At 54.6% G+C, this 26,861-nt stretch overlaps 2 protein-coding genes across 3 annotated transcripts; both read right to left on the reverse strand.

Moving 5' to 3' along the window:
* Positions 1-1,858: 1,858 nt before the first annotated feature.
* DNAJB5 (DnaJ heat shock protein family (Hsp40) member B5) lies at positions 1,859-8,984 on the reverse strand. Its single transcript, XM_084238998.1, has 4 exons — positions 8,796-8,984; positions 6,216-6,460; positions 2,895-3,496; positions 1,859-2,763 (listed from the first exon to the last, which is right to left on the reverse strand). Exons 1-4 carry the CDS (start codon positions 8,975-8,977, stop codon positions 2,530-2,532), a joined length of 1,263 nt encoding a protein of 420 aa, XP_084095124.1. The 5' UTR covers positions 8,978-8,984; the 3' UTR covers positions 1,859-2,529.
* A 9,710-nt stretch (positions 8,985-18,694) lies between these two features.
* On the reverse strand, positions 18,695-26,105 carry PHF24 (PHD finger protein 24; the record flags this gene model as incomplete). 2 transcript variants are annotated; one of them, XM_084236577.1, is made up of 7 exons in its annotated part: positions 18,695-18,950; positions 19,063-19,158; positions 19,454-19,614; positions 19,969-20,174; positions 20,475-20,553; positions 23,996-24,181; positions 25,728-26,105. In XM_084236577.1, the coding sequence occupies 7 exons, from the start codon at positions 26,103-26,105 to the stop codon at positions 18,854-18,856; spliced, it is 1,203 nt and encodes a 400-aa protein (XP_084092703.1). In that variant the 3' UTR covers positions 18,695-18,853. The 2 variants fall into 2 exon arrangements, with proteins under 2 accessions (XP_084092703.1, XP_084092704.1); XM_084236578.1 differs by having other exon boundaries at positions 23,996-24,116; positions 25,728-25,855.
* Positions 26,106-26,861: the final 756 nt, after the last annotated feature.

Genomic DNA, 26,861 nt, shown 5'->3' on the forward strand with positions numbered 1-26,861 from the left:
CCCAGTAACAACACCCCATTCCCCAGTCCCTGGCCAAACCAGTCTCTCTCTCTCTCTCTCTCTCTCTCTCTCTCTCTCTCTCTCTCTCTCTCTCTCTCTCTCTCTCTCTCTCTCTCTCTCTCTCTCTCTTTCCCCCCCCCAATCCCTCTCTCTCTCTATCCCTCACTCTCCTCTCTCTCTTTCTCCCCCCGACCCCCGCACTCTCTCGCTGTCTTATATTAAAGTGGCACAGGTGCCCCCATGCAACATCCAAGAAAGGGTAAATCTCAAATTGCAGGTAGAGCCAGCTTCATGGCTTTTTCGTTGAAGTGCCCTTATGACCTCAGCCTGGCTTCTAAGTTCTCATAATCCCATCTGTAGATGCTCAGTGGAGGCATGACAATTTCCCAGGTCTTCTGCATCAACATGGAGGCCAGAGGGAGGGATCCCAAAGTTTCAGACCTCAGGGAAGAGTCAGGACAAGAATTTAATCCTAAGTGAAAGGGGGCAACCCAAGGATACTACAAACAGAAGAGCATCAAATAGGGCATGGAGGATTAGGGATCTTCCTGCCCATACCAGCAAATTAGAAGACACTCTCATGAGCAAAAATCCTTGGTGTCTGCACTAAAATGGTAAAAGGATGAAGAGCTTATTTCAGAGGCATTATGTCTTAGGAGAAAAGGCAAGGCAGGAAGGGCTCTATTAAAAGCCGAGTCGGTGCAGCCTGTGTGTGGAGACCAGGCTTAGGTGATGGCAGAGCTATCTTCATGGCACTGGGGACACTGGGGCTCAGGAGGGCTTGACCATCATGGGCCTGATCCTGGAAAAGAATCCAGGGCTCAGACATGGAGGCAAGTCAACACCAGGAGGAAGTCCAGGCTCAGGCAGGGCCTACATTCCTGTGACCAAAGGGCTCCTCCCTACTCAGATTCAAGGAAAGTGGCTAGTTCATCAGTCAGCAAGCAGGCCTTGAGGGTGAGAACTGTCTCAGCAGCGATAGGGAGCTCAGGACCAACACACACATCCCCAGAAAACTGTGAGATTTAGGCATCAGTAAGTGTTCATGGCTGCCAGGGGCCTGCTTCACCATAGAGAAAGGCCTCTGTTTTCATAACCAAGGACATTTACTCTTTCCAAATAGATTTGCTCCTGCTGAGTGACAAGTGGCGTCTTCTGTCTTTGCTATGTTCAGGGCATGTCTTGGAAGCCCCAGGAGTCTGGGTGCGGAGGAAGGAGGATGGTCCAGGTGATATTGCGAATCAGCTTGGGCTTCTCAAAGGTGACCAGGGTCTTGGAGGGAAGTTGACAGTGACGCTACATGCCTGTCCCACCCCAGGTTCATTAGTTCTGCTCAGATACTATATTTTTAAAATACTTTATTTTTTTCATAATACTGTCATTACAAAAAAATACAAAAAAACTACTATAAAAACATTCAGGGGCTTGTCAAAGTGAGAAAACCGAAAGACCCCACCCCAGGACCTGGCTGTAGCAGTCCCCCCTTAGCTCCTTCACTGTTTGACTTTATACAACTGTGGGAGTGGGGTGGGGTCACGCAGGCATCAGAGGGCTGGAAATTCCCCACGCAGCCTCCATGAAGGGTAAGAAGTAGTTTCATTTATCACAAAAATGGGATTTGGAAGTTTGGGGGTAGCTAGGCCCTGAGTTCAGAGGTGTGGGGAGAAACCTGTGACCCTGAATCTCTTGGTGGGGGATAGCTGCCACCTGACCCCAAAGCCCTTTCCCTCCCCATGAAGGCTGGGAAATGGACCCTGCCCCCCACCTCTGAGCCCTGATTCAGCAGGCCCCTTCCCCCTCCACCCTTGTACACGCCTGAGAGCAGCAGGGAGGACAGAGCTTGCAGCTCTCCAGGGTCTAGGCAGGGGAGCTACAGGGAGGCTGCTGAGGGCCCTGCCGACCTCCCTGCCCCAAATGAAAAGTGTCTCGTGCTCAATGGCCCAGTTCATAGGTTTATGGCCCTTCCCTTCCCATCTCAGCCCCCGAGAGGCACAGACAGCTCGCGGCGAGTGCATCGTGCGCGTGAGTACGTGTGCAATAACCTTGGACACCGTGGATTACCTTGGACCTTGGGGGTGGGGTTGGCGTGGGAAAGCAGTGCCTTTTCTAGCCTCTCCCTCCCCCGACAGGAGGAAGCGCAAGGGAAGGGAGAGGTATTAGCAAAGCTGAAGGGGACGGAGGACATGCTATTTACAGGCATGGACAAGGAATCTCTACATCTTCAAGTAGCACTCAGGTCACTCTCCAGCCACTGGAGTGGGAACTGGATTCGAAGCTAGTGACATGAACGTTGACCCCTGGCCTGGGCTAGCTCTTCCCGCCTCCCTCCCACTCCCCCAGGACAGCCCAGCTCTGAAAGGGGTCAGGGACAGGAACGTTGTCCTGAAAACCAGTGGCTTTTTTTTTTTTTTTTTTTTTTTGCATTTTAGAAAAAGTTGCCAGTGTCCAGTGGACATCAAGCTGGGTGCACATGGTGGGGTGAGTGTGGGGGTATTGCTGTGGTAGACTCTGGGCTGGCGGGGGCAGAGCCTAGGAACAGGGTAGGTGCTGCTTAAGGATCTGCCGGGTCTGTGGTGTTAATCTGTCTGGGAAGCGAACTTTGAACTCAACAATGAGGTCTCCCCGCTGAGTGGGCACCTTGGGGAAGGGGAGGCCCTCCCCGCGGAGTCTCTTCACGGTGCCTGGCTTGATGACATCATTGCAGGGCAAAGGGATGACTCGGCCATCAATGGTGGGAATGTTCACGGTGCAGCCACACAGCGCCTGGGGAGAACAAGGCAGAGAGTGAGGAAAAGGTGGGGTGGAGTCACTGGGAAGGGAGGAAGAGACTGAAGCAGGAAAGAATGTCTCCGTCATCCCACAAACCAACACACATCCCTGGACCAAGGCCCCACCTCCTTGAGGCTGATCAGGGCGCTGTAGAGCACGTTGGTGCCATCTCTGCGGAAATGCGCGTGGGGCTTGTCTTTGAGAACGAAGACGATGTCGGCAGGGATGTTGTCAGGCGTGGCGTCGCCCTCTTTGGGGAAGGTGATCTTGGTGCCTTCCTTCCAGCCGCGCTTGATGACGATGTGCAGGATCTTGTCCTCAGTGCGCACAGTTCGCCCATCGGGGTTGAGGCGCCGCCTTGTGATCTTCATGCGCTTGGTGGAGCCGTGGTAGATCTCCTCCAGGGACACCCGCAGCTCATGCACCACGGGGGGGTCCTGCACCTTGCGCCGAGGATACAGTGGTTCTGGGGCGCGCCTTGGACCCCTGCTCAGCCCATTGAAGCCAAAGCGACCAAAGGCACCAAAGGGGTCCTCATCTTCATCCACATCCATGTCATCTGGGTCAAAACCACTGAAGGGCCGAGTGGAGCGACTGCTGGCAAAGAAGATATCGAAGGGGTTGGAGCCGCCAAAGAAGGAAGCAAAGGTGGCGTGGGGGTCCCCGTGAAAGGTGTAGTGAAAGGAGCCACTGGAACCACCTGATGAGCCACCGCCAGTCTTCAGGCCTGGAGAGAGGAGAAGTCAGGGGCAGTGTGGCTGGTCCTGCCCACCCCCGGGCTCCGCCCGCTGCCCTCAGCGCCCCGCTGGTGGGCCTAGGGAGAGAAGCAATCTTTAACTCCCACAGGCGGGCTGGCCTCGGAGAGTAAGGAAAGTCCTCGGCAAGATTAATTTCTACTTTTAACTATATATTTTATAATAAGGAATATCCTGACATTCAAAGAGGTTGTTACCCAATAGGTCCAGAAGGTGAAAGTAGAAGACTTGGAAGATAGGGTTTCTGCGATCCCCTCCATGCACCACGGTGGATCCCTACCCCTTGCTCATCTCCAAACACATGCAGGGCGAGAGGCCCTCGGACAGGCTGGCTACCCGGGGGCTGGGGGGTCACTAAGTGATCTGCTCCCAGTCAGGTGGGGATACAGTCCAGAAGTCCAGCCTCACTCTGCTGAAACTGTTCCCTCTTTCCCTGACTCCTCCCCAAAAGAGCAGTCAGGAACCTCCCCCCCCTCCCCCCCCCCCCCCCCCCCCCGCCAAAGCAGGAAAGCTCATTAGCTTGGAGATGAGCTATTTCTCTAGAAAAAGTTTTGTTCCCATATGCAGTACTCGGAGGGTTGCCCAGCTGTGGGGGCATCCGTCGCACATTGGACAGACACACCATGCATGGGGACGGCGCTCTCAGGCCCAGCCTGACAACGCCCAGCCCTAAGCCTCTTTCTGAATGGCAGAGCAACCAGAATGCTCAAACCAGCTGGCACATCACAGGTGGTGACTCGAGCTGCTCTCTGGGGGCAGGTCCCTAAAAGGTTCCGATCCCTGGACGCAGTCTTCGTGTGGGGATGGCAGTGGTCGTGATAGGGACAGGGATAGTGGGGGGCATGGGGAAGGCGGGGGGAAAGGGTTCGCACTGAGAGGTGAGCTAGGAGATGGAGATCGGGGTGGGGAAGGGACCCAGGCTAGGGGAAGGGATGCGTTTATCTAGAATTTCAACTGGCTGTGGAAGACGAAGCCTAAATTAGCCTCTTATTTCCTGGGACAACAAGGGCAGGCTGAGGTTTCATCAGAGAGGCCAAGTGGCAGGCAGCTCAGAGGCTAGTGGCAGCTGCCTCTCCCCCCTCCCCTAAGACTCAGGGTCTGTTCTTCTATTGAGGGTCTGATGATCAGGGGAGCTCAGCCAGGGGGGCGGTTGGACCGATGACAAAAGAAGAGGGTCATTTCTCTGGATGGATACCTGCTCTACTGTTACCACCCCTTATTCAAGCTGGGAACAACTTGTCCCCAGCCAGGGCTGCGCGCAGAGTTGATGTGCTCATCTGTTCTGGCTGGCTGCTGGGGAGGGGGCAGGGAGGACGGAAATATCACCCACATTTCCAACTGCTGCTTCCTCCCCATGCCCTGCAGGTCTCCTTAAGGTTGTGCCACATCCTCAGGAGTCCTCCCAGGCCACAGATCTGCATTAGAGCCCGGGGTCTGGGCCTCAGCCATGCAGGAGGGGTGAAGTTTCCAGGTACTCGCCGAGTTCCCACCTACTTTTTCAACAAAGGTGAGGCCAAGTGGAGGCATGAGTGCAATTCCTAGACAGGTCACATGGTGGCATGGTGTCGGCGCCAACTCACTACCCCACCACTCCCAGCCCTCCATCCAGAGAGAAAAATGCCTTAGCTGAGAGCTTGGGGATTCCAGCAGCTGCCGGGTGACTCTGGGAATTGGCGAGTTTAGTAAGTGAGCAGGGGCAGAGTGGCAGGAAACATGGCATGGAGAAGAAGACGAGGCTGGTGGGAGGACCGAGGCGCCAGAGGGTAGGAGCACAGCACAAAGCAAGGAGGAGAGGAGGAAGGGATGATTCTCTTTGAGCTCTGCTCAGGTGCAGCACAGCCCATGAACCCATCCAGTTCTGAGGACTGCACAGGGCGAGTGAGCAGGAGAATATGGCAGGAAGGTGGATGCCACTGAGAAGGACAGTTCCTCTGGGAAGGAGAGTCCTCAGCTGTGACAATGTCTCTTAATATAGCCTGACAGGTGCTTGTGGCTGGCGGGTGGCAGGCGGCCCTGAGGGGCAGGCTCAGAATTAGCAGCTACATCATGCCCGTGGGATGTGTGGGGAGGGGCCACCCTCTCAGAGGCTTTATTTGGGCCTTTCCTGCCACCCTGTGCATGGCCATCAGCTACCCTAGGGAGGGAGTAAGGTGCCAGGAGCACTTTTCCTTCCACGCTCAGACCCCTGCCACTTCCTCTGTTCTGCTGGCCTGAGGTGGGCAGGGAGGGGCCAGAGAAAGGGCCGACCATGTGTCTAGCGCAGAGCTCCAGTGGTTAATTCCCAGGCTGCTTAAGGCCAAACTTTTATGCTGATGAAAGTAAATGCTCTGTCCTCAGAGAGCCACAGACTCCCTTTCCCTGACCTTCCCCATCAGCCAATGAAGCGGCAGGACTTCAGGCAGGACTAATAAGGTTGGGAAGGAAGGGAGGGAGGGGGGAAGGCCTCTGGCTCAAACTTCAGGCCTCAGTACAGTCTGAACTTGAGGGGAGAAAGGGGCAGCGAGAGGCAGGAGAACTACGGCAAGCAGAGACTGGTAGTACCTGGTCTCTTTCCTTCTCTGGGTGTCGGTGGATGAAACTTGCCTCCCTCACCCTCGCCTCAGCCTCCGCTTCCCTGCTATAAGAACTGGGTCACCTAGGGCCCCAGTCAAGGACAGATTCCAGTGTCAGGCCGGAGCACTGCCCTCTTACCTTCCTCTCCATACTGGTCATACAGGCCCCGTTTCTTAGGGTCGCTCAGCACATCATAGGCTTCTGCAATCTCCTTAAACTTCTCCTCAGCATTGGGTTCTTTGTTCTTGTCTGGGTGATACTTCAAGGCCATTTTCCGATAGGCTTTCTTGATCTCATCCTCATTGGCCCCGGACGGGATCCCAAGAATCTTGTAATAATCCTTTCCCATTACAGCCACTGGACCGGCACTGGTCTCCTTGTTTCTGAAAGAGAACAGGACCAATTCTTGATGTCCCTGATTCCCTTTTGCCCCAGACCTGCTCCTGACAACCCTCAAATCCCTATACGACTCACTGTGAGACTTTCAGTAGGTCATGCCTGTTCTGTGGGCCTGTCTCCCCATCAGTAAAATGAAAGGTTTGGACTAGATGGTCTCTTCCAGCTCTGACATTTTAGGTTCTGTGATTCTTTCTTCAGCTCCTCTTTCCCAGTGGGAAGCTGGGGGCTGTGGTCCACTTCTTGGGACTAGGCCAAGGCCCAGGTCCTTGAGCCAGGTCGAGGACCCCCAAGAGGCCCCAGTGAGTAAGATGGCACGATGGACTGATAGAGCCACACACAGAAGCTGGTGAAGATCAGTGCAGAGTGAGGTCACCTGAGCATCTGGTCTCCTACACCATGCTTCAGGCATGGTGCCCGGGCTGAGGGCAGCTGGGACAGTGGCCCAGGACTGGGGACAGGCCACAGTCTTCAGCCAGCTGTCCCAGCCAGCCAGGCTGAGTCAGGGTGTGGGTGCCTGGAGTCCTCTCTGTCACTGGAGACCCCAAGCCTCCCTGCCCCCTGTACCCCACACTATGCTAAGCCTCACGTGTGATTCACATCAGAGGATGACTCACAGCCTTTGGAAACTGCTCTTTCTAACTCCATCATGGGGAGTGGAGGGGGACACTAATCCCTTCCCCCAACAAGGCAACAGTTCCCTTTACACATTTCCAGTGTCTACTCACAAACCTGTGTGTGAAGACAGTACTGTGCTGCCTAAGCACCAGTGTTAGGGGACAAACACGTCCTGAGGGTAGGGCCTTTATAAACCTTACACTAGGAGACAACTGGCCACTGACCACCATTTCCTTAATACCTTCCCCACCAGTCCCTCCCTCTCACCTGCCCCCAGGTTTAGGACTCACACTCAGATTAAGCTGGACTCAGGGGCACTTACAATGTGAAGAAGAAGCACAGGACTCTAATTCTTCCACTCTAATCTCCCTCCACCCATGTCTCTGTAGTGGATATGAAGGGAAGGGGACTCTCCTGTTAGAGCTATTTGGGGGAATGGCCAGAAGCCATTCCCCAGCCCTTCGGAGACTTGGCCAACCCCTGCCAAAAGCTAGGAGAACTAGAGTCTTTCTAGCAATGTCCTGGGCTGACAGCCACAGCTGAGGCCTGCTTTTCTGCCTCTGACTGCTTCAGGGCAGTTGACAGGGTCTCCTGACAGGAGCGAGGGCTGTAACGGTTAAGGAGAGTCTTCGCGGCCCCAGAGAGGCAGGGTCGATAGGGACAGATGCCCTAGCACTTGCCCCCACAGGGCCGGCCGCAGGTGGCTGGGTTGACTCATGGCTCAGGGAGTCACCTCACCCTGATGAAGAGAAGGCTCCATAAAGGCGGGTACTCCCCCTTCTCCCCTTACCAGCATGTCACGCCGGGTGGGGGAGGCCGGGGTTGGAGGAGGCAGAGAAGAAAGAGCATCTGGGGGAGGGCAGCCATTTTCGGAAGCAGCAGTAAAAGCTGTCTGAGAGGGAGCTGGAGGTGGTCTGCCATCTCGCCCTCAGCCCACACCCTCTTTCTCCTGGGACTGGCAAGGAACCCTAGTACACCACGAGGGTAGGGCCCCCGGAGAACTAGAACAGCTTCTAGGCAACGGACAAGTGGAACGACTGTTGCCAGTGCTCCCCTCCCCCAGTCGCTGTCCCTGCGTTACCTCTTCATCAGGCCAGCTTCCTCCCTGGCACCCACCTGCTAGCTCTTCTAGACCTATAATTCTCTTGCCTCCACAGGCACCGGGCGAGCTCGCTCAGGAACAGCCTATTACCTCCTCATTTTCTCCCTCCCTCTATGCCCTCCCCTTTCCGAAAGCCACGAGTTAGAATGACAAAGGAACCCCATGGCATGACTGCCTTGGATGGAAAAGAATGAAGAGGCTGTTAAATGTGGAGGCAGGAATGAAAAATGGAGAGAAGTGGCGAGGGGAACTGGTTGAGGTCTAGGGAGGGGAGATGGTGAAACAGAAAACGAAGTCCTGGTGGTGGGGGGCGAGAGATGATGAGTGGAAATGGCTGAGGTAGAAAATGGGCGACCCATGGGCTGAAAGAGAGGTGCAGAGTTAAATGACTGGAAGGGGCGTTGGTGGAAAATGGATGCCCGAAGGGTTTTCACACAGGACATGAATGACGAGGTGCAGTTCATTTAAATGTACGGCTGGGGCTCGCACGTAATGAGAGCAGATGAGGATGAGATGGAGGGGCAGGGAGGGAACGGAGGGAGAGGCGACGTGGAGAATGGGACACTGGATGGGTAGGAGTGCCCTTCTCCGGAGGGACTTACCGAAACTTTACAAACCCATTCAGCGTCCACGCTCGAAGTTTTAAGGGCTCCAGCTGAATTTTAAACATCAAGCTGGCTAAGAAGTCTTCTCCCCAGAAGTGTGGGAAGCTCCGGAAAGCTCCTCGGGCCTGGAGTGGGGGTGCTGCTGGGGATGGGCAGGAGAGCACTGTGCGCTTAAACATGCCCAGCCCAGCCCCTCACCTCTGATCGCTCCACTGGAGCCTGCTTGGAAAGCTGCAGCTCTGGAAGCCACCTCCTCAGGTTCTCAGAGGCACTTGCCCAGCAAGGCCCGTCTGGTGCAGCAGGAGCTGGGCCTGATTCCCAGGTGTGGACAGTGAAGGGCTAGGGTCCAGCGGCCACCTGCTCTCAGGTGCAGCAGCGTCTGGCTGCTGCTGAATGGCTGCGTGTGTGGCCGCAAGGCCGGCAGTGCGAGGGCTGCGGTCGTGAGTGGCAGCGTGTGTACCTGTGACAGGTGTGATTGCCAGTGCGGGCCCGAGAGGCGGAGAGCTCCTCTCGCCAGTCTCTCCCGGGAGGACCCGACCCCGATCCCCAAGAACCTGCTCAATGAAGTCACTGACGGGAGCCTCCTCCCTCGCGGATGGGCGGGGCCGAGCGCCCGGCGGGACAAAGGCGCGGCGGGCGGGGAGGCGCGGGGAGCGCCGGGGAGGGGGCTCGGGCGGGGGACGGTGGTCGGTGATGTCACCCGCGGGGGGCGCCTGGGCCAGCTCAGAAACGCCTCCGCGCCGCGGCACCCGCCCCGCCCCGCCCCGCCCCACCCCACCCTCCCGGGCTCCGACGCGGGCCGCCCTCGGAGCGGAGGGTCGCGGGCCCCGGCACCTGGCGGCCCCGCGCCCGCACCTCCGCGGCGGAGCCCCCGGCCCCACCCCCGCCCCGCCCCGCCTCCGCCCGGACGCCCCCGCCTCCGGGACCCCCGAGCCCCGGCTCAGCTCCCTCACCGGCGAGGAGCTGCGGGCGCCGCGGTGCGGTCCGTCAGGCAGCCGCTGCCCCCTCCCCCGGCTCCGGCTCCGCCGCCTCCTCTCGGGACAGGAGCCGCCTGCCCGCCGGCCGCAGACAGCGGGCCCGGGCACCCGCCCCCACGGCTCCGCCTCCGCGCCGCCCATTGCGCCGGCCGGCCGTCACTCAGCCCGGGCCCTGCTGTCATTGGGCAGCTTTCGACGCGTGCCCCGGGGCGCGCCGCCCATTTCCCGCCCCTGCCACCCGGCCACACGCGCGCTCATTCCGGGCAGTGATTGGTGTGGGTCTGATTGGCGCGCTCCACGGTCAATCAACCACACCTCCCCGCCTCCTCGTCGCGCCATTGGTGGGAGCCGCGGGGGGCGGCAACGCCACGCGCCCTTTGATTTTATTGGTTGGTCTGCGGGCCTCAGGCCCCGGCCGGGGGCAGCCGCTGCGGCCCAATCCCGGCGTGAGAAGGTGGGACGTACCGGCCGCCACTCGAATCCCAGGAGAACCTTCTGGAACCTGTGCAACGTCAAAGGCAATCTTAAAGGAAAACGGCACCCACCATTTGGCCGTGACTTTAGGCATTTTTTTCCCTTCCTCTTTTAGTTTAGAAGGCCGGGGTGGGGGGTGGGGGTGGCGGGAACGGGCGCCCGGGCAGGTGCGGGCCCGCGCCCGCCGGGGTCAGAGGTCGCCCCGCACACCTGTCTTCCGGGAGGGGCCCGCGAGCTGACCCACCTGGCCTGGTTTCGCTTTCCCGTCCCTTGATCTGGCGCCGACCTGAGGTGACCTGACCGGCTCTCGGCGCGGCCGCGGCGTGGAAAGCGCCCTCGCTCGCCTCTGCGGCCCGCGGGCCCCGCGTCCCCGCGGTTCCCTGTCAGAGCCGCCCTTTCACCCTCGGGGTAACCCCCGCTCCCCGCGCCCGCAGGACGGTCCCCGCAGCCCACACCCCACGGGGCCCGTCGAAGTCCCCTGTGACCGTTCATCCTTCCACCCCTTTGAGCCCCCACACTTCACGCCCCCCCGCCCCCCACTTTCCCCTCCTCTCGGCCGGTCTCTTTCCCTGCGCTGACTCCTGTTCTGAATCCTTTTCCCACCACGATCGCCCCCTCCTCGCTGCCCTCTGACCCTTCGTGTCAGCTGCACGTGGGTGATCACCTTTCTCAGCACCCTTGACAGCGCCCATGGAAGTCCCTCTACCCCCGCCCCCCGCCCCCCATTAAATCTCAGCCCCAGTGTCCCCGCGCCGAGAGCAGGCAGCGCTGCGGAGGCGGGAGCCGGCGGAAGCCGACGCTCGAGCAGAGCAGACACGGTGCCTGGCGCGCCCACGTCACTGTCTCCCAGGCCCATCTGTGCTGGAGGGAGCGGGGGTGGGGAGGGGGTAATCCGGGGGTGAAGAGGGGAAGGGAGTTCTTGGGGGTTTTAAGGACAAAATAAGGGCCACGGCAGAAGCTCTGCTCGCCTCTGCTTGCCCTTTCCCAGAGACAGCGCTTGGACACCCCGGGTCCCGCACCCTGGAGAGCGCTGGACGCTGAGGCCAGGAGAGCCTCCCTGGCCACACAGCGGGGTGCGGCAGGAGAGAGGCCTCGGGCTCTGCACACTCTCCCCACTTGCCCTCTTTCTGGTGCCCGCTGTAGGGCTCCTGGGTGTGCAGGGGTGTGAGGCGGGAAGGAAGGAAGTGGGGTAAGAGGATGGAGAAGGGGTGGGGTTGGGGGGTGAGGCGAGGCGGAGGGAAGAGAGGGTGAAGGAGGAGAGGAGAGTGGGACAGGTACAGAGGAAAGGGGTGAGCGGGGAAGGGAAAGTGGGGCACTCGGAATAGAGAGGAGGGAAGATGGCCTAGCAGCAAAAGGATGGGACAGAGAGGTGGGTGAGGAGAAGCCGGGGAGGTGGGTGAGGGTGGGAGAGGCTGGGTGGTGGGAGATGGGTGAGGCCGTTGCCAGGGAATGGAAGAGTGTGACATAGAGATGAGTAAGGTAAGGGTGAGGAGGCCCAGTACGCTGAGTGCTGACTCCTTCCATGTGGGGGCCCTCACTCCCACCCCCAGTGTAAGGGGGCCTGGACTGTGGGTGCTGCTGCTTCCTATTCCAGTTCTATTTTGCCTCCTCCAGGCTCGCCTGTGCCAACACGGAGGCAGAGAGTTTAGTCACTGGCCCTTACCTGGTCCCTGCGAAAGCCAAAGTGTAGGCTGAGCCCGCGGGAAGGCAGGACTGAATCCTTAGGTGTTAGTAGCATGAACTCCATTGTGGGCTGGGTACCTACTGCCTCCCTGCCTGCCCCTTCCCTGAGCGCACACGCGTGTGTGTGTGTGTGTGTGTGTGTGTGTGTAAGGAAACGGGCCCGGTGTGGCCTAAGCTGTGAGAATGTGGACTCTGGAGTCAAACTTGACCTTGCGAGGTTCCTTGCCTCATTGCTTTCTGTGCCTCATTTCTTTCTTGGTGAAGTGGGGCTCGTCAACAGCAGTAACCCGCAGGGGTGTTGGGAGGGCTAGTTAAGATAACATGTAATGTACCTACTTCTGAGCGTGGCCTACAGTTAATGCTCAACAAAATTAATCATTACTCTGCGTTCACAGATAGACGAGTGTGTGAGTGCATCTGTAAATGTGTGAGTCTGATTGGGAGTTGTTTGTACTATTGTATCTGTAATGCGATTTGGGAGTGAGAGCATCTGGATAATTCTTTTGTGTGGCAGGGTGTCTGATTCTTTGTCGTTTGCTTTAGGTATGTGATGTGTCCGCGTACATGTGGGATCAAAGAACTCCTCAGGCCCGTGTCTCCATGACAATGAGTGGATGAAGTGTGGCTCTGTGGCTCTTGACACATTGACACCGTGTCTGCTGGTATGTGCATGCGTCTGTGATCATGTCAGTTCCAAACACCCCCACTCACCCTTCCTTCCCATAGAGACGTCACAACCCTAGGTGTCCCTCATTTCCTCACCCTGAGGGAACCGGAACCTGGGGGCCGGGTGGGGGTGGGTGCCAGTGAGGAGGTGTTTAGACAGGAGCACACTTCCCTCCCAGACTGTGTATGGGAGGGGGAGCCCGTCTCTTGCACACATCCTGAGGGCTCCAGAGGAAGTGCTCCCTCCCTGCCTAGCCTGTTCTCAGTTCCCTGTCTTGTCACCATGGTAGCAGTTGCCAGGGGCCCCCACAGTTGCTAAGATGTGGATGTGGGTGGCTGCCAGGCCCTGTTGCCAGTGGAAACAGAATCCTGGGGGAAAGGAAGACTACCCCCACAGCTGCCGGCTCTCCGCGGGGATAGGAGTGGCCCTTGGGGCTCTCCTGTCCCCAGATTGTACCTGTGATTCTTATGTGGCAGTGCTAGGGTTGGCGGGGGCTTGAAGAGGACACAAGCCAGAGTACTGGGATCACCTTCTTCTGAAGAGAGAGGGAGCGCTGGCCTTCCCATTGCCATCTTTAAGGCCGGGAGGCCCTTCCAGGTTCATAAGGGTCTCATTTTGTCCCTCAGTCCTTAGGCTGTACTCCAGGCAATGTCTGCTTGCGCTCTCCAGGGTCCGGTGCCTGTTACCTGAAGTACTTCTTTGACTCGGAGTACTACCTTGACCCCATTACTGTGGAAGCCACCCACTCCTTCCTAGGTCAGACTCCCAGCATTTCTCCGGGTGCAGACTGCATCTGCCACCTAAGCCTGGACTTTGAGTCCCAACTTTGCCTTCAGCTTGAAGACACTGACTTTTGTTCTAGTCCTCATGAGACAGTTCCCTAAACCCAGGCACAACCCAAGACCTCCTCCCAGATCAGCTTGATACTTGAACTCAGCGGCAGATTCGCTTCTTATCCTGCACACTGTGTGAATATTGACGGGTACCCTAACTCATCTCCGAGCATCTTCCACCAGCAAGTACGATGCGATGCGGTTCGAAAGAGTTACTTCTTGCTCTGGTGAGCGGACAGAGCTCGAGCTGACCAGCAGGTGGCGTGCGGTGTCAGGTTCTAGACACAGGCGTCCCAGCGCCCCCAGGAGAGGCTGTCAGGCATATTGAGATCTTAGGTGTTTTATTTGAGGTCAGGACCCAGAGCCGCAATCACAACAGTTGATCAAAGGTAGAGAAATAAGGAAATTAAGGTTTCCAATGTAGTAATGACAACACTTTGAGATTGTGTGGGTCAGTACAATCATGGATCTCCATCCAGTGGAGTTGGACTCAGGTCTGGGTATGCACCAGAAGGTTCTAAGTCATTTACTGGCATTGTAGGTCTCAAGAGGACGGCATAGCTACTAAGGCTTTCCACCTCCACCTCACAATGTCTGTCATCTGCTCACGCAGCTTCACTGCCTTGCCTGATCTCCCCTTATCTTTCGGCCCCGCTGAGCAGAAACCTGCCTCTCTTTTACCTTTGGTCTTAGGTCTCTCCTTGAGGTGATATTGACCTCATTTGTCCCAGGGCTGAGCTGCAGGAAACAGGCATGATACATTCATGTTGTCTGGGCTGCAGCTGGGAGTCCAGACAGAAATCCTGGGCAAACTCAGAGTAGACAGGCTCAGGGGCCTCACGTCTTCCTAATTCCTTCAGAAACTCGGATTCCTCTATTTAGCATCCCCATTCCCTTTGGGGAAGCCCCTGCATCCTCCCAACCCAGCCCGTACTTGATTGTTGGGAAAGTGAGCACCAGGAAAGCTCTAGAAAGAGAGCCACAGCGGATGGTGTTCTTCCTGCTCCTGTCTTCATCTCAGACTCAGAGATTGGTCAATGATAAGAAACCCCACAGAAATTCAGCACATGCCCCCCCCAAAAACAGGAAACAGGAAGCTAAAATAGCATCACATCTCTTTATTATGAGCATCAGCTCCTTCTGAAGGCTGAGCCATGGGGAGGAACATGCAGCTGTACTGATGGGAAGACAGGGCTTGGGGAGGCCCCCCTCAGCTTACTGTCAAGTTATTACCTTCCGCAGAAAAGCACATGGGGACAAAGTGAGGACCAGAGAGCACTGCACCCTCCTCTGTCACCCGAGTCGCCGCCCAGCCACCTCCACAAGGCTGCGTTAGACCGGGAGACAGCGCACAGGCCAGCTCTTCCAGGAGACGAAGCTTAAAGGCTGTTTCACCACGAAATGGAAAAGCCCTTCTACTTACACCCTCGTGTTTTCATCCGCGGTCATGTTATCAGTACTCTACAAACTGCAGTGTGCGCTTTCCTCGTCACCGGCCCGGACCAGGCCTTACCTTCTCTCCACCCTCCAGGCCTTTAGGGCCGGTGGCCCAGAGGGAAGGTGGTTTTCTTCTGTGCTAATGCCGTCTAGTATTTCTAGGCTTAGAAAATCTGTAGTTTTCTCTCCTTCCAAGGCAGTCAAAAGCAGTGTCAGCAGGAGGGCAAGAGCAGGGGAAGTGGCCAGCCCCGTCCCATCCCAGGGCTGAGCTGCAGGAAACAGGCATGATGCATTCATGTTGTCTAGGCTGCAGCTGGGCGTCCAGCGAGAAATCCTGGGCAAACTCAAACTAAGCAGCATGGGGACAGCAGCAGTTGTACCCCATTATAAACGGGCGTGCGTGAAACGGGTGTGTGCGTGGAGTCTGTGGTTACGGTGCTTCTTAGGATATCCTGAAACTCCCGCATTAAGGTAGTTTTGCCTTTTCGTGCCAAGTATTTACCTGCTGTTACCCTGCTAGTTTGAAGGGGACATTCTAGCAGGATCGCCAGAGCCTGTTCTTAATTTTGTCCTGCCTGGAGATCAGCCTTGGCTGTCGGGTCTCGGCTGGCCCAGGCCCTATAGCTTTTTCCGAGTTTCCCTCTCGGCTGCAGGGCTCCCGGCCACCACTCTTACCAAAGCCACGAGGCCCATGTTGGTTGAGGTTGTGCTTCGGGCTGAGGCCTAGGCACTTAAGCTCAGCCCCCTGTGAGGTGCTTTTCCCCAGGCAGTTTGATTCTGTGCTTTCTCTATTGGTGGTAGGAGCGGGGGGATCCCCAATTTTGGCCCAACAAGGCCAGGGTGACACCCATAGGGAGCACCAGGGCCAGAAAGGCCAATGTCTACCCTGCAGCTCCAGTCTCTTGGGCTGGAAGCAGGAAGAGGCAACGTGCTCATGGCTTTGGTGACGGAGGTCCTTAAAGGGAGAAGAGCACTTGACAGTGGGTCAGTACCTAGGAGTGAGGAAACTGCTCCACCCCTGGGATCCCACGGGTGCCTCCCTCGAAAGCCAGAGCCTGCACATGTTGGGGAAGCTGGTCCAGAAAAGGAAGCCACAGAGCAGAACTGGAGAGGTTACATGGCCACAGCCACTGCCTCTGTGGACCCAGCACCCCCGCAGCGTCTTCTGGATGTCCTTATTTCAGTGCAAGCACGGGGAAAAGAACTGCTGCATGGAAAGCAGACTCAGGGCAGATGGTCTTCCGAGGAGCTTCTACGTAACCCCTGTCTTTCCAGGTCAGGGCGTGGTGCAATGATTCAAGTTTTCAGTAGCTGAGGAGAAAGAGAGACGTTTTCCCATGCCCGCCCTAGAAGCACACACTCAGTTTTATAATGGGCAGAATCCCACAGGCACAGTGATGGAAGGGCTGGGAAAGGAAATGCGCTTTACTGGGCTTATCAATGTTTGAAAGTCTCCATCCACACTCACTGCAGAGGGGCTCCCTGCGCTAGGGCGCTGCAAAGGGAGATCCCGAATGGGGCTTGGGTGGGGCTTCTGCAGCTCGGGACTGGGGGAGCAGTGGAACTTCTCCTTTGGTGAGGAGTGAAGATGCCTACAAGAAGAGGCCTGTTGCTTTTCTGTGCCTTTCTGCTCTTTCTTCTTCCTAGACCCTGTGAGGTCTATCCTTCCTGGACCCTGTGGAGCTCTATCCTTTGCTGGAGGCAGTGTCCCATGCAGGAAGGCTCTTCCCAGAAAAGCTTGCTGTGCTGGGATAGGGAGAGAGGTCATCCCAAGTGGGCCTGATTCTCTTGTGGAAGAACTCTGGGGCCTGCTTTTCCAGACCCTAGGATATGGCTGGCCTGATCTGGCCTGTGGTCTCTCCACACACCCACAGAGAGCTAGAAGCTGTAGCTCTAAAGAGGTAGGCATCACCTTGATCTGTGAAGGAGGAGGGAACAAGAAGCTGGACTGATGAGGCAGGAGGAAAAAAAAAGTTATTCACTTTTTAAAGCCCAGAGCTTATCTCTACTCATAATGCCCTGGCCATGAGATCAAGCAGTCCACGGCCATTGGCATAGAAGATAATTTTCCAGGAGAGTAAACAAGAGCCCCTGGGCTTAACGTGCTTTAATCTCAGCGCAAACCCCAGACCTGGCTGCTGCAGATGCAGTTCTTACGCCCAAGAGTAATGCACTTGCTTGCTTTTTCGGGGCGGGGGGAGGGTTGGACCGAATACCGGTTCCTCATACTAGGGAGTTTGGTTAAGGAGTATTTACAAAAAGCTGTGGGTTTTGAAATGCTCAGATCCAAATATAGGAACCCAGCTTCATCATCTTCATTTCAGGCCTGAAAAATTCAATCCCAGAAATATTCTTACTCTGCTTCTAGGTCAAGCAGTTTCTAAAGGCGGAGACCACGCAGTGCTCTTAATACACTCCTGCTGCAGCTCTCCCCTCTCCTCTGAGCATCTCAACACTGTGCATGCTGCTTCTGTCAGCACCTAATTTAGTACAAGTGCCTTGAGCACTGGGGGTATGTGAGCTGCTGTAGGACTGAGCTCACCCTCCGTCAAGTCAGGTAGTCACATCTGGCTCAGCCTAAGTTGAGAGACTAGAAATAGAAACCTCCAGGCCTCCAGGGCCAGGGGGACCCACAAGATGCACTGACTTGAGAATCTGATGTGAATATAGAAAGGGGTCAGGGACTTGGAGGTCAGGCTGGGCACCCTTGAAGCATCTGCTCGGCCCCCAAATCCACCCATGCGGAGCCCGGGCCCTAGCTTGGTGGGGAAGGCCATGGAGTGCGTGGCAGGGAGAGGCAGCAACTCAGACCATCTCTTAGTGACATGCAGAAAGAAAAACCTCCCCCTCCTGTGAGTGTTTGCTGGGACTTTCTCTGCTCAAGAAAGCGAAGATGCAAATCTTCTTGGCTCCAGCCTCTTCTCATCGGCAGGGTGGCTGAGAGGGGTCCCTGCTCTGGACTTCCGTTGTGCTGCTTTCTCCTGGGCTGTGGAGGCTTTTCCAGGTCTACCGTTGAGTTGAGCTGGAAGGATGGAAAAGTATGTGTCTTCTCTCCTCTTTCATCCACACTTTGTGTTCATTGAAACTTGGGCTTTGGCTCCCTGGGCAGCTGACTTGGGCGAAGCACTAACACAGAGGGCAGGGACTCCTGCCACCCTACACGTTCTAGTCAGGGTCCTCGGGCTCTGGGCCACGAGCACCCCTCTGGAAAACAGGACGGCTCACATTGTGCTAAAGACTTCTGGACTTGGATGACCTGGGTGAAAGGATCTAGAATTCCGGTTCCCTGGGAGGTGCTGCCTCCCTCTTTTCTAATTAAGACTCAACATACTAGTTGCCTTCTCTGTCACCAAGCATTAGAACTTAAGTAAATAATGGAGGGACGTGCAGTGGTGGTTTTCAAACATTTTCACACCCCAGCACTCCTAAGGGACAAACCACACACCTACCAGAACAACAGCTCACCACAGAGGGGATCAGCACTGGGGGGGGGGGGGGCATGTCTGCATCTCTAGTAGAACACACAAGTCTGCTATGCTCCCTCATTAAGAACCATTTGGCCAGAGATTTATCAACTGGAAATCAGAACTGGCCATCAGAAGGGGGAAGCAGACACCCCTTTATCCACACCAGGGGTTTTACAAAGGGACTTTGGACCTTTTCCAACCCAAGACCCAGGTCTCTGATGGCGTGGCGGCGAGGCCTGCGTATCCATGTATGCCTGTGCACGCTGAAACGTGAGGGTGGGGTGTCCAGGAGCAGATGCTGCTACAGCTCCTAGGTCTTCTCCCTGTGGCAGGACATTTACTGCCTCTGTGATGAGGGGAACAGTGACTTCAGTGACATAAAGCTTAGTGACAAATTGAGATGCTGGCAGTGCTCCATTCCCATGAGTCTCAGGGCAGAGGGTGGGGGTTGGGGGAGGGAGAAAGGCAAGGAGGGAGGGAACGCCACTGTCGCCAGAGTGAGCTTCTCCGATCCATGCTATCCTGGGGGTTTCAGGTGAATGGCTGCACTATTGGGGCGCGCAGCCAAGATGTAAATGACATTCTCCCGCAGGAAGGTGGGCCAGTCCACAGATCTGGAGGGGAAGCAAAGAACAGGCGTGTGAGGCTAGCTGCAGAGCTCAGAGGCTCTGGGGGTGTTGGGGGCGACCGAGGGTGCAGCCAGCCAGGTAAGGAGGTCCCACTCACCTACACTCCTGCTCTGTGGGCAGAAGGGCCTTGTCCTGACTCTTGCTGCTGCTGCTGGCTGGGCTGCTGTCTGCTATGGGACCCACGTGGCTGATGCTGTGGGGCACAAGGACTTGTGGTTAGAAATGGAATCGTGGAAGGCCTGGCCTCTCCCAAATTCTGATGACTCTTCTGGACATACACATCCAGACTTTGCTGATAGGGGATGAGAGAGTTTGGAGTAGAGGCTGCCCTCTGCCCTGACCAACAGGAATCACTCTTTGTCTATAGTACAAGATCCTTTCCTGGCTGTTGGCAGGAGACATCAGGAGGTACTTGGTACCACGAGCCATTTGGCATGGGAAGAGGAGGCGGGGACGTGAGTAGGGACAGGGATTGGTAGGTAGAGGACCTGACGCTGCAGGAAGCAGCCTCTGCAGGTTGTTTGCAGAACCAAGAATGCTGGGCACGGTGGCACTCGGCCTCGCTGATAGTGTTGTCACTGCTGTGTGCTAGGAAGGTGGTTCGGGCTCGCTCACGCTCCTTGACTGTCAGAAGCCTTAGCAGAGAGTTCTGGGGAGGAAGAGACAGTTATGATCCTGGAGGTAAAAATATTTTGTAAGTATACACAAGCATTGAGTGTCCTACCTCTATTATAACCTCTGCAACCTCCTTAGAAGCTGCCCCATCTTTCTGATTGATTGCACCAACATTTTCAGTGGGGTCCAGTGCAAATCAATCTCCCTTGGGCTCTCTCCCCAGCCTAGCTCTGGACCACCTGTCACTGGAGGGGAACCTGAGCTCTTTCCTCATGCAGGTCCCTGCTGAGACAGTAGCCGGTGTTCCCCCAACCTGCCAGCATGCTGCCTGGGTCTCTGCCCTCCAGGATCGCATGGACAGTCACCCATTCATCCAGCTGACCCTCACCTGGGGACGCAATTTCTGTAGAAGGAGGAGGGACTCATGGGACAGGAAGTCAGACCACTCTATGTGGCCTCGACGTTCAGGGTCCAGAGAGGCAAACTGGCCGACTGCTTGCTCTTCTTGCTCGTCGCTCAGAGCCCTGTCACTGTCTCCTCGCTTTGCTGCTTGGTGGCGGTAGCGCAGGAAGTCCTCCAGTGTCAGGGAGCAATCTGTAAGGAGGGACCCTGTGCTGGCCACACTTAGCCTTTCCTCAGCCTCTGGGGCACCTCCATTCACTTACGAGGCACCCCAGGGTCCTCACATTCACAGTTCTTATTGAGTGTTCGTCTCCCACCCGCAGGGCAGCTCAGGCTGTGGCTGGGGGAAGTAGCCTGGTGGCCAGCAACTCGGGAGCCGGGACCCATTCGCTCCCTGCCCCCCAATTCCAGAATCTCATTTCATGGCTCATCCTAGAAAAGATGCGGGGGGAGGGGATAGGCAGCCCGTCTTCACCCGCAGCGCAGGCCTACCGGGAATGACTTTACAGTGCTGGAACGTCTCGGCGAGGCTGTACATCTCCTCCTCAGTCAGCAGCAGGTTCAGGTTGTCCTGAGAAAACAGAACAGCTGAGTTAGCAGCCGGAGTCCGGGAGGAAAGGCAGGCCGGGGGGCCAGAGAGAGGGAAACTGTGTTTCAAGGCCATTCTGGGATCCCCTGACCCCAGACTCTCGTGCACAATCAGGGGACTCAGGCTCCTGGGGGAGGAAGGCCCGGCTCAGGTGCCCACTGCTGGGGCAGGAGCTTTCCCAAAGCCCAGATATCGTGACTTTAGCCCTGATTCCATTTTATTAAAATAGTGGCTTTTACATTATACCCTTGGGGTCCCCTGAAAGCGTCTCAGGAAGCTGCCGCAAGGGAGAAGAGGGCTAGGAAGCTGGTGGGGCTGTGACTCCCTAGCTCCATCACCCAGAGCACCGCCGTCTTTTCCACTGTATTTTGGCTGCAGTGTTAGTCTGTGCCCAAAGAGTATTTTTTTTTAAATTTATGCATACAAGAGCTGGGGTGCAGGCCAGAGGTGTCGGGGTGAGAGGATTCACCGGAGACAGAGTGGAGAGCAGAACAGGCAGATGCACTGAAATACACTGCTGAGGGGAGCAGCAGACGAGGCAGGCAAGGCCTGCTGTACTAGGTGGGCAGCTCCCTGGCCAGGGACTGAACTTGTGCTGCAGAGGCTGCGGACAGCTTCATAGCGCCGAGACTTAACCCCTTGCGCCACCAGGGAGGCCCCCTCAAAGAGTATGTTAATTAAAAAAAAAAGTTTAATTCTAACTGTGCTCCTAGTGGATTTTATCACTTTCCACACTGATTTGGAAAGCGATGCCATCATGACAAAACTAAAAACAAATGAGTTTTTATGGTGCCCTTGACAAGTTTTAATTCCAAAAGAGCACTGCTATGTTATTTTGTTAATGTCTGGTCTTCCAGACTTTGAATTATGAATGTTTCTTTCCGGTTGAAGATTCCGCCCCACCCTAAAATGCCAGTAGAGGACAGGAGCAGACATTTCATGGACATGCACTTGTGGATCTCTTCAGGACACAAAGTGTTCCGCTCTTTCAATAAACACTTACTGGGCACCTAGTATATGCTGAGCACAAGGGCATGTGACGCCGTGGGGTGCTCAGGGTGGCTGGGGTGGGGGTGTGTGTGTGAGAGAGAGAAGATGCATGTGTGGGAATGATGAAAGGGAGGGAAGACAGGCAGAAGCCTGACAGTGGAATGCCTCCAATGCCCTTCACGGAGCTCCTCGAAGTGGGCCTTTATTTTGAAGGCAAAGGGGAGCCATCAAGGCTCAGGCGCATAGTACCATGGTCAGATCTTCAACTGCTGTGGGAGTGGATTAGAGGCACATAGTCTGGACACGTGGAGAACAGTTAGGTGGCTGCTGCAACATACAGATGAGAGATGAGCAGCTAACTAAGGAAGGAGAATGGAGAAGAGGTGAGAGATTTGAGCACTATCAGGAGGTGATATTGAGATGACCTGTTGACTTATTGGAAGTGAGGGATAAAGGAGAAAAATGAATTGGGATTAGTAACTGGGGTAGAATGGGGCAGGGCTACTAGTCACAGAAATAAGGAATGGAGGGAGAACAGGTTTTGGGGTAGGGGAGAGGGAGAAAACACTGTGAGGGAAAAAATGAGTGCTACCGGAGCCTCTCTGGGGCCACAAGGGGTTAAGCACAGCACTTTGAAGCTATCCTCAGCCTCTGCCGCATGGGTTTCTGTTCAATCCCAGGCCAACCAGGGAGCTACCCACATGGCACAGTAGACCTCTCCTGTCTCGCCCACTGCTCCCCTCAGCAGGGTATTTCAGTAGATCCGCCTGCTCTGCTCCCCACTCTGTCTCTGGTGAATCCTCTCACCCCCCGCACCTCTGGCCTACACCCCAGTTCTTGTATGCATAAATCTTAAAAAAACAAAAGTGTGCTAACAACAGAACTCTGATAGACAGCAGTTTTCAGGACTGGACAAGAAACTAAGGGTATTTAGAAAGAATCATCAGAGAAGGAGGTGGGGAGACAGCCAGTAAAGGGCACTGGAAGGTGAGAAAAGAGAGCTGCACGGTATAGGAGGTAATGTTAATACAAGTATGATGAGGCTTTTTTAATTTTCTATTTTCTCTGGTTTTCATATTTTGTGTAATAATTCTCTTAAAAAACACTCAAAACCTAAACAAAAAAGAGGGGCCAAAAAAAGAAAGTGCTAAATATATCAGAGAGGTCAGAGAGGTTATTGGACTTGGCAGCTGGGGAAGAGCTGATTCAGCAGTCTGGTGAATGCAGACGCCGAATCTCAGCTGGTTGAGGACCCAGGAGGAGATGACAAGAAGCCTGTCTGCGGAAGGAAGGAAGAAGAGGGGAGAAACTTGGAAGAAGCCGTTGTGGAAAGTCTGGGGGGCTGTGGTGGTGACCAGGCAGGGAGCTGTGTCTCCCGGGGAGGTGCCACCTTCAAGCCAGTGGCACACCAGCAGAACACTGCAAAGCAGAGAGGCGGTGAGTGAGGACTGGCATTCGGAGAGGTGGTGATAAGAGGAGAGAGTCCTCAAAGCAGGACCAGCTGTGGGTACGTCAGCGGGAGAAAAGGGATGTAGGTGGCTGGAAATAGACTTCCCCTTAGCGACAAGCCGGAGAGATGTTATTGTTAGAAAAAGGCACACCTTTGCCTCGGCAGCAGGAAGAGGGGGATCTGCAGGTGCTCCTTCCTTGGAAATCATTGAATTGGAAGATTTCTACAGATCAACAGATCAGTAAAGGAAGACCTGAACTCTACTTAGTTGTGCTGGAAGTGGATACGACCAGGGCTCTTTTTCTTCCATTAAAAGTTGCGGGGCATTTGATATAATATGTCGTTTGTGAAGTTCTGAATCAAAAGACTTTTGTCATTTAACTCACATAATGATCACTCAGAAATGAAGAACGCATGCCTCCCAGTCAGGTAGTAGGCCAAGTGAGGATCTTTTGGACTAAGAAGTTTTCCTGCAACAGGCTGTCCCTACTGGAAGCAAGCTGGTTAGGATTTCAGGATGACTTTTCAGATGAGTATAAATGACTTTAGACTTAGAGAAAGCACTGCTCCAAGCACAATCACCTGGAGTAATTGGGCCTTATCCTAGCCATTTAGTCCTCTAGCTCGGTGGTTCTCAGCTGGGGATGATTTTGTTCCTCCAGGACACATGTGATACTATCTGGAGACATTTTTGTTGGTCACAACTGGGGGTAGATGCTGCTGGCATCCCATGGGGTTAAGGTCAAGTATGTTGCTAAACATCCCACAATGCATAACACTCCTGCTGCAAAGACTTACTGGACCCAAAATGTCAATAGTATTTTTGAGGTCTAGAAAGTCTTTCCCAGCTCCATGACCCTTGAATCTACTATTGGACAACTCTTTAGTCATTGCTGGAGCCCGGCGGTCTAAGACGGGGCCTCTAGGAAAACTGCCAAGTCCCCTGTGGTGCGGCAGCCCGCTGTCCCTGCAGCCCAGGCTCACACAGTAGTGGCAGCTCCAGCCTGTTTCCGTATGGGCCGTCTCGGTCACCTCCGCTGTACTATCTCCTTGGAGATAGCCCATGCGGCGCAGGCAGCCATCGTGGAAAACCCTGGTGCAGATCCTGCACGGGAAGAGGCTCTCAGCCGTCCAGACTTCACAGATATCACACATCTCATCATTGACAATCTGGGGAAAGAGGAGAGGAGTGAACAGGGATGTTAGTGCAGACAGCAAGCATCTATGACCCCAAACACAGAACTACCCGCACGGGGCTGAGTCTCCCTGGAGCAGCATAGAGGAACAGCTTCAACTGAAGCAAGTAGTAAGGCCATAAAAGTTTCTCTTTGGGGAACAAGGACCAGCTGCTCAGGTCTCTATGACCATATTTCTGAACAGGGATACTACAAGCGTGTGTGTATTTATATATATGCATATATAGTTATATATTATATGTATTATATATATATATTTTTACATCATTCTTTTTATACAATGTATACTTTCTCCTCTCAGGTGTAGTCCTATATAATTCCCATGACCAGTTCACCTGTGCACCATCACCATAGTCCCTGTGCTCTTCCCTCTCCAGTTTTGATCCCCCTCCCTTTCCCTCCCCCTGGAGAGTATTTCTGGTTTATAGTTGCCTGTTAATTTTGTTTTTTAATGTATTATAATTATTTTATTCCAGATCCCTTATTTGGTTCCTGTACATTCTTCCTATAAGTGAGACCATCTGATATTTTTCTTTTTCTTTCTTGCTTATTTCACTGAGCATGATCCCTTCTAGCTCCATCCCTATTGCTGTGAATGGCATGAATTTATCTTTTTTGATTGCTGAGTAATATTCCATTACACACACACACACACACACACACACATCTTCTTGATCCAGTCATCTATTTTGGGACATTTGGGTTGTTTCCATATCTTAACTATTGTGACTAGTGCTGCGGTAAACATAGATATCATACATCTACTATTACTACTAGTATCTTTTTTTTATATATATATATATAGAGGCATGTTTTATTTATTTATTTGTTTGTTTGTTTGTTTTGTTTATACATGCACTGGGTACAGTCAGAAGCGCGGGAGGGTGAGAGAATTCACCAGAGCCAGAGCGGGGAGCAGAGCAGGCAGAAGGACCGAAGTACACTGCTGAGGGGAGCAGCGGGCGGCAGGAGAGGTCTGCGCGCCATGTGGGACCCTCCTCCGGTGGCCGGGGAGCAGCCGGGGATCGAACGGCGCCACAGAGGCTGTGGGCAGCTTCGCAACCCAGCGCTCAACCGCTGCGCCACCAGGGAGGCCCCCACTACTAGCATCTTTTGAAAGAATAATGTGTTGTGAGAGATTGTTCAGGTATTGCAGGACACTTAGCATCCCTGGTTTTCTTGGTACAAAAGCCAGTAGCAACTTCAAGTTATTGTGGCCTCCCTGAACTACCTGCTCTCAAAATTTCCAAATGCCTCCTACTATCCTCTGGGTGGGAGGGCAGCGGAATACCAGCCATGGAGTCATTCCTTATCACCTACTGCCTCATGTCTTTTACTAAGAGTAATCTAGGATGTAACTAACATTTTTATTCTTATGGAAGAAATTAAAAGGTTGCTCTAGACTCAGTTTCATCTCTCTGGCTTTGAATCTCACCTCAACTGTATTCACTCTTCCCTGTCCTATTCTCTGATCCACAAAAGGTCTAAGACTTAGAATTCTGTCCTAATGGGACACTCACAGTTTCTCTGAGCTCCAAGGAGATATCTGGGGGCTTGTCATCATCCAGCTTCCGGGTGGGGCGGATATAGGCAGGGGCTGTGAAACGACCGGCTTTGTCAAAGTCCTCAGGCTCCACTCCACGCCCATCTCGAAGCCTCTCCCAGGCTGCACGATAGCTGCTGCTCTCTTCCTGGGGCACCGGGGTGCTGGCCTCAGCTTCCTTCTCCTCTTGCACTTCTTGGACAGAGCCCTCTACAGTGCCTCGGCGGGAACCTGGCAGCTCACCTGTGCGTCGGAGTGAAGGTCTGTCCCGCAGCCCATCCTTGAAGGCAGACACAGCCAGGCTCACCTTCTGCACCTGTTCTACTGTCTGCCGCTTGGACATCAACACCCCCATGGTTCTGTGGATAAAAACCAGAAGATCCCAGACTCAGCCAGTGGCTGAGCATATTATATCAATCAGTTTCAACCATTCACCTAAGTGTCAAGTGCTATTAAGTATTTTCTCCCTCTTCTGCAATTCAGTAGCATTGTGGGTACAGAGAGCACTCTTTCAGGAGGTGGAATTCCTTCCCTTCACTTCTGACTGGCCTGTGACTTTGGATTTCCTATCTATGAAATGTGGGTGATCTACCTGGTCTACTTCACAGGGCTGCCATGAAGATAAGGTGGTGAGGAAATGGGCTTAACAATACTTAATAACACCCCAAAAGCATCAAGTGATAAACCCTATCTTTCTACCTTCCTTCCTAAAGTCAATTAGTTCCAGGGGCCCCAGGCCAAGTCTCTCCTTTGCCTCACAAGATGACCCAGGGCTTAGAGCAAGCCTGCAGCAACCCATTCCAGACATCCCATAGAAGGAAAGCTCCTCCAGTAAGTGCCATGCATAATCAACCCATCCAGGAACACCCATGTCAAATGCCCACTTTCTGGGTAAGAGTGAAGGAACTATTTTTAGAGAACTTGTCAGTTAGTTAGTTAGGTAACTCTTCCACCCTATCGTGTGGTCAAGATCACAAACTCTCCTTTGCCTGCCCCCCCCCAACTAGTAACTACGTTTATTTATGGGTCTGTTTGTGTTTCACAGACAACTGGCCCATTGCCAGCTCTAAGTACTTCTCACACAGTGAAAGTTTCATTGATGTCTCTCACA

This window comes from Talpa europaea, assembly GCF_964194135.1.
Source record: "Talpa europaea genome assembly, chromosome: 7".
Classification (NCBI taxonomy): Eukaryota; Metazoa; Chordata; class Mammalia; order Eulipotyphla; family Talpidae; genus Talpa; species Talpa europaea.